This window comes from Octopus sinensis, linkage group LG11, assembly GCF_006345805.1.
Source record: "Octopus sinensis linkage group LG11, ASM634580v1, whole genome shotgun sequence".
Taxonomy (NCBI): domain Eukaryota; kingdom Metazoa; phylum Mollusca; class Cephalopoda; order Octopoda; family Octopodidae; genus Octopus; species Octopus sinensis.
In genome coordinates this window covers 34,780,080-34,792,579 of record NC_043007.1, presented here as the reverse complement: position 1 = coordinate 34,792,579, position 12,500 = coordinate 34,780,080, and the positions used below count along the sequence as shown (strand labels likewise).

General features: G+C 41.5%; 1 protein-coding gene across 2 annotated transcripts in view; it reads right to left on the bottom strand.

Moving 5' to 3' along the window:
* LOC115217591 overlaps window positions 1-9,615 on the bottom strand; it is a 140,622-nt gene extending 131,007 nt beyond the window's left edge. For both annotated transcript variants that reach the window (XM_036507340.1, XM_029787342.2), the window contains exon 1: window positions 9,580-9,615. In XM_036507340.1, the coding sequence (XP_036363233.1) occupies window positions 9,580-9,594 (15 nt within the window). In that variant the 5' untranslated portion in view covers window positions 9,595-9,615. The remainder of the gene's footprint in view (window positions 1-9,579) is intronic.
* Window positions 9,616-12,500: the final 2,885 nt, after the last annotated feature.

The following is a 12,500-nucleotide window of genomic DNA, read 5'->3' as shown; positions in this document are numbered from 1 at the left end:
TATTAAATCTCAGAACGTAAAAAGCTACAGTAACACCCCGCCCTTTGTGGTTAGCCATATTGAGATGGCTATTATACTTTACATCTCTAAAAATGCTTATATAGTTATTTCCCTTACAAACCCGAGCAATACTGCTAGTATATATATATATATCATCATCATCATCATCATCATCGTTTAACGTCCGCTTTCCATGCTAGCATGGGTTGGACGGTTCAACTGGGGTCTGGCAAGCCCGAAGGCTGCACCAGGCCAGTCAGATCTGGCAGTGTTTCTACAGCTGGATGCCCTTCCTAACGCCAACCACTCCGAGAGTGTAGTGGGTGATTTTATGTGCCACCGACACAGGTGCCAGACGAGGCTGGCAGACGGCCACGCTCGGATGGTGTTTTTTTTTTTATGTGCCACCGACACAGGTGCCAGACGAGGCTGGCTGACGGCCACGCTCGGATGGTGTTTTCTTATGTGTCACCGACACAGGTGCCAGACGGGGCTGGCGGACGGCCACGCTCGGATGGTGTTTGTTATGTGCCCTCAGCACGGAGGCCAGTCGTTGCGGTACTGGCTACGATCACGTTCGGATGGTTTTCTTATGTGCCACCGGCACTGGTACCACAAGGATACAAATTCCATTGATGTTCATCTATTTTGATTTGGTTCGATTTGATTTGATTTGATTGATTCGATTCTCACTTGCCTCAACAGGTCTTCACAAGTGTCACAAGAAGGAAGGTATGCACAGGTGGACTGACTACGTCCAGGTAGGGGCCACGGATTATGGCTTCACTAGTCTTGCCGGGTCTTCTCACGCACAGCATACTTCCATAGGTCTCGGTCTCTAGTCATTTCCATGGTGAGACCTAACGTCCGAAGGTCGTGCTTCACCACTTCGTCCCAGGTTTTCCTGGGTCTACCTCTTCCACGGGTTCCCTCAACTGCTAGGGATTGGCACTTTCTCACACACTATCTTCATCCATTCTCGCCACATGACCATACCAGCGCAATCGTCTCTCTTGCACACAACAACTGATGCTTCTTAGGTACAACATTTCTCTCAAGGTACTAACGCTCTGTCGAGTAAGTACACTGACATTACACATCCATCGGAGCATACTGGCTTCGTTCCTCACAAGCTTACGCATGTCCTCAGCAGTCACGGCCCATGTTTCACTGCCATGTAGCATAGCTGTTCGTACACATGCATCATACAGTCTGCTTTTACTCTGAGCGAGAGGCCTTTAGTCACCAGCAGAGGTAAGAGCTCCCTAAACTTTGCCCAGGCTATTCTTATTCTAGTAGTTACACTTTCAGCGCACCCGCCCCCACTACTGACTTGGTCACCTAGATAGCGGAAGCTATCAACTACTTCTAGTTTTTCCCCTCGGAAAGTGACGGAAGTTGTTTTCTGCAGATTTTCGGAGGTCAATGCTCCAGAGCATCTGCCACATACAAAAACTATCTTCCCAGTTAGCCTACCTTTGACATTGCTGCACCTCTTATGTGTCCATAGCTTACACTGGGTACATCTTATAGAGTTTCTACCTACACCTTTTCTACAGATCGAGCAGGGCCATCTTCCTGAGGATATTTGTGGATTTTCTAACTTTCTACTTATTAGTACTTTGGTTTTAGCTAGGTTGACTCTAAGGCCCCTCGATTCTAAACCCTCCTCCACACCTGGAACTTCTCCTCCAGTTCTGATAGTGACTCAGCGATTAGAGCGAGGTCGTCAGCATAGGAGCTCCCAGGGGCAACCTGTCTTGAATTCCTCCCAATTGCCTGGAGGACTATGATAAATAGGAGGGGGCTGAGTACTGAACCCTGGTGGACCCCAACCTCTACCTTGAATTCTTCTGTGTACATGCTGCCAACTCTAACCTTACTTACGGCATCTCTGTACATGGCTTGCACAGCCCTCACCAGCCATTCATCTATCCCTAGTTTCCTCATTGACCACCAGATGAGGGATCGGGGGACCCTATCAAAGGCTTTCTCCATGTCAACGAAAGCCAGGTACAGGGGCTTATCTTTGGCTAGGTATTTCTCCTGCAGCTGCCTTACCAGGAATATATATATATATAGTTAATTCAATGAACAAACAATTCAAAAAGCAGAAGAAAATTAAATGAGAAGAGAAATGAATGTGAGCACATGCACAAGAATTATATTAGTTTGATACTCAGTGAAAGGAGAGAGTTTCTAATATTTTGAGCATGGCTCTTTGTTGGTAAGGAGAAAGGGAAAAGTCCAAAAAAGAAGAAAGAAAATTGCCAACAGCCCAGATATGCTTACATTTCTGAAGTGACTGGAAGTGGAAGGAGATAGAAAAAGTAGATTTTGGGGACAGGGGAGTGTTAAAAATGGTCAGTGTGTGTGTGTGTGTGTGTAGGACAGGTTTCTTTTAGTTTTTTGTCTATCAAATTCCTTGATAGCAGCGCTTTAATCAACCTGAGGCTTTTGTAGAAGACACTTGCATAAGGTGCCACACAGTAGTCCTGATCCTGGAACCACATGGCTAGCAAGCAAACTTCTTACCACACGACCAAGCCTACACCTTGCACACATGTATATAAGGACAAATGTTGCCCTTTTCAAGCCTAGCCAGGCTCATGGGCCCAGTCTCCCGGTTTCTGTGGCATATGTGTTCCCCCCAGCTGGACGGGACGCCAGTCCATCGCAGAAACAGGAAGAGAGAAAAAGTACTGCAGGGGTAGCCACCACCCCCTGCCGGAGCCTCATGGAGCTTTTAGGTGTTTTCGCTCAATAAACACACACAATGCCTGGCCTGGGAATCGAAACCACGATCCTCCGACTTTGAGTCCGCTGCCCTAACCACTGGGCTATTGCGCCTCCACATGCATGCATATATAAAAACAATAATATCATAACACCCAGCCCAATAATCTCTTCTTCCACCAACCAACCAACCAACCAACCAACCAACCAACCAACCAACCAACCAATCAACCAATCAACCAACCAACTAACCAACCAACCAGTTAGCCAGACAGCCAGACATGAAATAATCTCGCCTAGTGAAAAGATGATCTTATCTTCAATGTGTGTTCCACTGACGAGGCTAATTTGTGTCTTCTATTGATTAATTGCCAGACCACATTGGAATGCTGTTAACGAACTGAGCGAGTCTTTCCTCTTCTAATGAACTTAATTGGAAATTTCAGCCAATCACGTCTGGCCTGAAAACACACTGTGATTGCTTTTGTGTGTTTTTTTTTTCTTTTTTTTTTGCTGTGACTTATTTGTTTGTTTGTTCAAGTATCTGTTTTTTTTTTTAAATTTTATGTTTACTGATTTGTTTATTTATAAATAATCATGCTGTTGTTGTTTTACTATTTTGATTATTAATATTCTTTTTTCATAATTAATCTTTGTAGTACCTGTTGCTTTTTTTTTTTTATATTTTTGAATTCACAGGTATATTCACAGGTGAAGGCATGGCTGTATGGTTAAAAAGTTTGCTTCCCTAGCATGTGATTTTGAGTTCAATCCCTCCACACAGTACCTTGGACAAGTGTCTTCTACAATAGCCCTGGGCCGACTAAACACTTGAGAATGGAGTTCAAAGAGAAAAACTAAAAAAAAAACAGTTATATGTATGTATATACATACATACATATATATATATATATATAATATATATATATAATATATATATATATATATATATATATATATATATATAACGGGAAGCTTTATGAAAATAAACAAAAGACGAAGGCAGGTGGAATACAAACAAACAATTGTATTAGTATGGCGCTCAGGAATATAAATAAAATAAGTCTTTTACATTTCGAGCTACGCTCTTCAACAGAAAGATACACAGAAAAGAAAAACGGAAAGAAACAAGGAGAGAAAAAAATGCGTGCAGAAGCTAGCGAATCAACATGATATATATATATTATATATATACACACACACATTTGAGCGAGGTCATTGCCAGTGCCACTGGATTGGCTCCTGTGCAAGTGGCACATAAAAAACACCATTTGAGCGCGGCCGTTGCCAGCACCGCCTGACTGGCCCTTGTACCGGTGGCACGTAAAAACACCCACTACACTCTTAGAGTGGTTGGCGTTAGGAAGGGTATCCAGCTGTAGAAACTCTGCCAGATCAGATTGGAGCTTGGTGCACCTTTCTGGTTCGCCAGTCCTCAATCAAGTCGTCCAACCCATGCTAGTATGGAAAGCGAACGTTAAACGATGATGATGATGATATATATATATATATATATATATAAAGCTGTAGTCATGCTGGGGCAACCACCGTTGGCTGTGCTACACCATTACATGAAACCTCCCCTGATATGTGGCATTTGGTGAATGAGGAAGTTTGATGCTGCTGCTTTCATCTGTGTTTCCTGCCATGAGGTAGGCTCATCTGGAACCCTTGACAAGAGGAGATCCAGTTTTGTTTGCGCCACACAAGAGTACCCCATCAATCACATCATGGGTAAATAATTGGAATTGAGAATTACCCAACAGCAGTATCCAGTCTGTATAATTGATGTCTATGATGATGGACTACTTCACCGTCTGCTTTGTGTAATTCAATCAGGCCAATTGGTGGCATCCTATATGTTAATGTGCCTTGATTCTTAATGAATTCTTTCAACAGAAATATATATATGGAACCTTAATCGCCTTTTCATTTGATATATATTTCAATCAAATGAAAACAGATTAAGGACCCAGGTGAAATACTACATAAGCTTTCTGAAAACCAGCACAATTTAACTCCAAATAATATAATTAAAAAATTTTCTTCTCTTCTTTATTCACTTGAGTGATTACAAGATCAATTAAAAATTGCATTTCCTGTACTAGAGAACTACGTATTCTCCCTCCAAAGTTATCAAAAACATCTGTTAGCCAGCTGAAATAAAATGTATAATTATCCATTAAGATTGTTCCTTTTTCTATAATACTTTGTAACGGCAAAATAATTTTACTTGGTGACTAAACTTTGGATTTACAAAAGAGTTACAGAAGTCTTGTGCAGGCTTTTGCCCGACCAGCTCCTGTTGAACCATCCCACCCATGCCAGCATGGAAGGTGGATGTCAAACGATGATGATGTTGTTCATACACACACACATAAGGCAGCGAGCGGGCAGAAACGTCAGCACGCCGGGCGAAATGCGTAGCCGTATTTCGTCTGCCGCTACGTTCCGAGTTCAAATTCTGCCAAGGTCAACTTTGCCTTTCATCCTTCCAGGGTCGATAAATTAAGTACCAGTTATGCACTGGGGTCGATGTGATCGACTTAATCTATTTGTCTGTCCTTGTTTGTCCCCTCTGTGTTTAGCTCCTTGTGGGTAGTAATGAAATAGATGTTGATACACACACACACACATCTTTTAGCATTTACTTATTTCTTATTTCAGCCATTGGACTGTGGCCATGCTGGGACACTGCCCTGATGATGATGATGATACTGATGATGACAATGGCAATGATGATAATGATGATGATGATGATAATGATGATGACAATGATGATGGTGGTGGTGGTGATGCTGATAAGTATAACTGACAAAAAAAAAAATAAGGAGCTGTTTTCTATACCTTTTCTAAATGGTTAACTTCTAAAGTGCCTAGTGCGATCTGTACTATTTTTATTTCATTTCCGACAGTCTATGAAGACATTAAAACTGAGAAAACACTGTGATACACAATAATCTCCCAATATTAAATCAGAAATCAAAAATCCCAACACTATAATACAACGCACACACACACAAACACACGTTCTATACACTCATCTCCCAGTCCTATAATACAAGTCATACATTTTTATTCCATACAATATCCTCTATAACACAATTTGTACAAGCTATATTCTACATAATTACCTCCCAAAAGTACACAAACTATATATATATACGTATAGGCGTAGAAGTGGCTGTGTGGTAAGTAGCTTGCTTACGAACCACATGGTTCCAGGTTCATTCCCATTGCGTGGAACCTTGGGCAAGTGTCTTCTACTATAGCCTTGGGCTGACCAAAGCCTTGTGAGTGGATTTGGTAGACAGAAACTGAAAGAAGCCCGTCATATATATATGTATATATATGTTTGTATGTATGTGTGCGTGTGTGTGTATATGTTTGTGTGTCTGTGTTTGTCCCCCCAACATTGCTTGACAACCGATGCTGGTGTGTTTACATTTCTGTAACTTAGTGGTTCGGCAAAAAGAGACTGACAGAATAAGTACTAGGCTTACAAAGAATAAGTCCTGGGGTCAATTTGCTCGACTAAAAGGCGGTACTCCAGCATGGCCACAGTCAAATGACTGAAACAAGTAAAAGAGTAAACTATAGAGAAACATCTCAATAATACGGCATTTCACGCAATATATATTCAACAGAATTGTCTCACAATACTTTGATAACGAAACTCACACAACACCTACTACACCTGTGGTTCTCAACTGGGGTCCATGTAAGATTTTTGGTGGGGTCCACACAAGGAAAATAGTAGATGAGAGATCCTTCTCGCGCCATGCCTGGCTCATAAGGACCAGTTTCCCGGTTTCCTTGGCGTATAGGTTCCCCACCTGGATGGGACGCCGGTCCGTCACAGGTGAGCTGCAAGATGCAGGAGGAAAGAGTGAGAGAAAGTTGTGGCGAAAAAGTCAGCAGAAGTTCGCCACAACCTTCTGCCGGAGCCGCGTGGAGCGTAGATGTTTTGCTCATAAACACACACATCGCCCGGTCTGAGATTCGAACCTGCGATCCCTCGACCACGAGTCTGCTGCTGTAACCACTAGGCCATGTGCCTCCACACAAATGAGAGATCCACAGTAGTACATTAAGGGTTCATAAAAAAAATTTGCTTTAAATGTGCTTATGGCAAGAAACAGCTTGATTTCTTTCTCTTTTTCTCCTCTCTCTTTTACTTGTTTCAGTCATTTGACTGTGACCATGCTGCAGCACCGCCTTTAGTCACGCAAATCGACTCCAGGACTTATTCTTTGGAAGCCTAGTACTTATTCTATCAATCTCTTTTACCAAACCGCTAAGTTACTGGGACGTAAACACACCATTGGTCGTCAAGCGATGTTGGGGGGGTTGACAAACACAAACACATAAACACACACATGCATATATATACATACATATATATGACGGGCTTCTTTCAGTTTCCATCCACGAAATCCACTCACAAGGCTTTGGTCGGCCCGAGGTTATAGTAGAAGACACTTGCCCAAAGTGCCATGCAGTGGGACTGAACCTGGAACCATGTGGTTGTTAAGCAAGCTACTTACCACACAGCCACTCCTGTGCCTATATATATATACACACACGCATACACACACACTAACACACACAAACACACAGAGGCACATACACACATTGCTTACAACTATATCCGACAATGAAATACTGTGATCCCTCACCATATCGCGGTTCACCTGTTGTGGTTTATTATCTAAGCTTGTGTCAATTCCTCCGTGGGGTTGTTTTGCATTTATAATAAAATAGATATATACAAATTATAAAAATGATTTAAAAAATATATATTCAGTGTAGTACTGTTTCTATTTCACGGGTTTTCACCTGTCGTGTTTGGTTTTGGAACATAACACCTGCGATATTTGAGAGATTACTGTAATCTGTAAACAACCACGACATGTTGTATACAACCACATCCTACATAACAAATATCCTGCTGAATAACATCATAGAAGACACTCGACACAATCACATTGCAAACAGCACATATTTACACAATCACACAATACACATATATTACAAGGCAGTGAGGTAGCAGAAAAGTTAGCACGCTGGGCGATATGCTTAGCGGTATTTCGTCTGTCGCTACGTTCTGAGTTCAAATTCTGCTGAGGTCGACTTTGCCTTTCATCCTTTCGGGGTCGATAAATTAAGTACCAGTTACGCACTGGGGTCGTTGTAATTAACTTAATCCCTTTGTCTGTCCTTGTTTGTCCCCTCTATGTTTAGCCCCTTGTGGGCAATAAAGAAATAAAAAATGTTAGCACGTCAGGCAAAATGCTTAGTGGTATTCATTTGTCTTTACGTTCTGTGTTCAAATTCAATCGAGGTCGACTTTGCCTTTCAGCCTTTTGGGGTTGATAAATTAAGTATCAGTTGTGTACTGGGGTCGATCTAATTGACTGCGCCCCCTCCCCAAAATTTTTGAGCCTTGTACCTAGAGTAGAAAAGGATATATTCTTATAGTTCTACCAACTTTAGATTTTGGGCCTTGTGCCTAGAGTAGAAAAGAATACACATATCCTACACAACAACCCTCTCAATGCTACACAAGATTTCACAAATAAAGAAAACAAACAAAAACAACACAATAAGAAGCAACAAACTACCCACACCAATTGTCAATTGTTAGGACACCGTATCCTTCAAAATTTCCACACTTCACAAAATTTACCAATGCACCTATACCTTTTTTATCAAGGCTGTGGAGTCTGAATCAGAGTCGTGGAGTCGGAGTTCTAGAGTCAGAGTTGGGATCGTGGAGTCGGAGTCATCGAGTCGAAGTCAGAAACAATTAAGGGGTAGTTGGAGTTGGAGTCAGAGTCAGTAAAACTATACCGAATCCGATTCCAATTCACAATGTCTTTATTCTTTAATATAAACCAATTATAACATATAGGCCAACTAAAAGTACAAGTGTATGCATATGCTTTATGAGATAAGTAGACCATAATCACTTGATTACATAAAGAGGAATCGGAGTCGGAATCAGAGTTGGAGGGTGCCAATAGTACAGGAGTTGGAGTTGAAGTTTTTGTTTCGACTCCACAGCCTTGCTATATATGGCTTATTTTCTGTTCACTTCCTCGTGTTCTTGTGTTTCATTCTGTCTGCCGTGCGTGTAATTTTGGCTACAATTGCTCTTTCTTTACTTGACTTATTACTACTTTCTGTCCGCTCTTTTACCCTCTTCTGCTGGGTTGTAGTGCACTTGAGCACAATATACAATAACAATGTAAGTCAAGTGGGGAGACTCTGCATAAACAGCCAGAGAAAATAAAAAACAGCAAAAATCTCCTCTCAAATAAAACTCTATCATCTTGAAAGAAAAAAGAGGCACACATTGGATAATGTACTCCTAGATAGATTATGCTTGGGAAAAAAAAAACAAAAATAAAAAATAAAAACAAGTGGTCACAGCTGGAATGTCTTTGATCATAAGTCTGTGCTGTAGGGAAATTATCAGTCATGCACACACACACACACACACACACACACACACACACACACACACACACACACACACACACACACACACACACACAGCTGTTCAAGAATTTGGACCTGGAGATCTCCATTTCCAGTGACCTCGAGGGCCACCTCCCAGTGGTGTCAGGCGTCAACGAAGAGCCCTCGACTACAACAACACGACCAAAGTTTTTTTTTTCCCAAGATCTGGGGTCTCCCGCCCCTAAGCCCTAGACCATCACCTAATCACCCTTACCCGTCTTGTTGCTTAACAACAACAACAAACAAACACACAGTCACATGCACACACATATGCATTTGCATATACACACATGCATATATTATAGAGCCTATACTTACATTTTGTTCATCCATTACACTCCATTCTGAGTGAAGATCCTGAAATTAACAGAGTATAAAGAAATTATGTTAGATTTGAGTTAAACATCAAATGTTTTGAAAAAAAGACAGAAGTGAAATATAGACAAGCAACAACTGATAAGTGTGTTTATAGGCTTTATCAATTATAACAATAATAAAGAACAGTGGCACTTAGAAGGTACCATTTGGATGTGATCGTTACCAGCGTCGCCTTACTGGCACTCGAGCCCCATGCTAGTAGGGTATTAATAGCACCATCCGAGCATGATCGTTGCCAGAGCGGCTATCTGGCCTCCATGCTGGTGGCACGTAAAAGACACCATTCAAGTGTGATCGTTACCAGCATTGCCTTACTGGCACCTGTGCCAGTGGCATGTGTAAAAGATTCAAGCGTGGTCGTTGCCAGTACCGCCTGACTGGCCCCGTGCCGGTGGCACGTAAAAGCACCCACTACACTCTCGAAGTGGTTGGCATTAGGAAGGGCATCCAGCTGTAGAAACTCTGCCAGATCAAGATTGAAGCCTGGTGCAGCCATCTGGTTCGCCAGCCCTCAGTCATTCGTCTAACCCATGCTAACATGGAAGGCGGATGTTAAACGAGGATGATGAATGATGATGAAAGCTTTTGGAATGTATCTCTCAGATCAATTTTATATTCCATTATAAGGTATCATACATAGATAGTCATGTATCAGTCTTGAGAGACCATGAATCTGTACTTGGTGAATTTTCTCTCAGCTGCTGATGGAGGTATAGCATTTGCTGTGGCCTTACAGGCCCACATGGGAGATGCAGTCTTACATACAAGGGGGTGCTGAAAAGTTCCTGACTTTAGGGGTATTGGGAAAGACCTACATGGAGGTCCAACATTCGGTGTTCTTTCACAGGGCTTAGAAAAAATTGAGGGATCACTGCAATATGTGTGTGAATCTGAGAGGGGAATACATTGATTAAAATCATAATTAAGGAGTGGCTGTGTGGTAAGTAGCTTACTTACCAACCACATGGTTCCGGGTTCAGTCCCACAGCGTGGCACCTCAGGCAGGTGTCTTCTACTATAGCCTCAGGCCGACCAAAGCCTTGTGAGTGGATTTAATAGACGGAAACTGAAAGAAGCCTGTCATGTATATGTATATGGATATATATGTGTTTGTGTGTCTGTGTTTGTCCCCACAACATTGCCTGACAACTGATGCTGGTGTGTTTACGTCCCCGTAACTTAGCGGTTCAGCAAAAGAGACCAGTAGAATAAGTACTAGGCTTACAAAGAATAAGTCCTGGGGTCGATTTGCTCGACTAAAGGCAGTGCTCCAGTATGGCCGCAATCAAATGACTGAAACAAGTAAAAGAGTAACTGATCCCTTTGTATTTTCTTTTACCCAAAATCATAAACTTTTCACCAGCCCCTCATATGTGGAATGCCTTTAAAGAAGAGCCACCAAATTGTACGACACCCTTGATATCTGTATGAAACGACTGGATAATCCTGGAAGGTCTTGGAAGGTATCATACACGAACATTTCAAAATTCATAGTATGACTGTCATTACACATACTTTTGACAGGGGTCACGAAGTAAAGGCCAGAGCTGGCTTCGCAGTCACAGTTGGAAGCAATTATTGGGTGAATGGGGTTGAAGCTAGTAAAAATTTATCGACTCTGAAACCAACCAAATCACCACCATTACCATCACAAACCCATAGACATTCCACAATTAGTTGTAATGTGTCTGTGTTCACAAATAGTGCTGACATTCTAACGTATCACATCAAAGCTATTCTCTAATGTAAAGACACCATTGACAATGTGACGTAGAGCATTAATAATAAAACAAGGAACCTGAGAGGATAGGTTCAAAGATATTAAATAATTAGAATGTATTTCTTTACGATATTTGACCATTTTAAGGCAGCGAGCTTGGCAGAATCGTTAGCATGCTGAGCAATATGTTAAGTGGTATTTCTTCCACTGTCTTCATATTTCGAGTTCAAATTCTGCTGAAGTTACTTTGTCTTTCATCCTTTCTGGGTTGATAAAATAAGTACCAGCTGAAAGCTGGGGTCAATGTAATTGACTTACCCTGTTATCAGAATTTTTTGGCCATGTGCCAAAAGTTGAAATCATTATTATTATTATTATTATTATTATTATTATTATCATCATTATTCTTATTATTATTATCATCATTGTTATTATTGAGTGAGAGAGCAGTGCATGCCATCAAAGTGACACTGGGGTAAAATATATGGAGCCCAGTATACCCATCATGACTACCTGTCTGATAAGGGTACACTAGGTACATGCATCACAACCATATGTGCATGACATAGTGATCTCATATCAAGATAAACAGCGCATGACCTTGCAAGTGGGGCCCAGTTAGAATTTTCTTCTGGTCGAGTAACCCATCCCGCTCAAAAGGTCCCCGAATAAGGTTCCTGAATAAAGATTGTTTAAGGATGTTGAACGAAACACCCATGTTTCCAGGCGTGAATTATCCAAACCTCTAAGAATTTCTTTCAACACACAGCTATGCTGCTCCCCAACTACTTCTGCTCATGATCAGAGATGCTCATATCGTCAGCCACTGAGGGACACGCTCAACTGGTTATGGTCAAACAACTGACAAGCAAATCTGTGGTATTGAGCAGAATATTTGCTGTAGCCCATCTTTTATACCAAGACAAAACAATGTACATGATAACACTTCTGATCAGTTAAGATCAGAAGCCATGAGAGCCACTGTCTGGTACTGCATCAGGGCATTTATTATTATTATTATTAATGCATCAGGGCATCATCATCATTATCATCATCATTATTATTAAGGTGGTGAGCTAGCAAAATCATTAGAACTTTGGACAAAATGCATTGTGGTATTTCTTCTACCTTTTCATGGTCT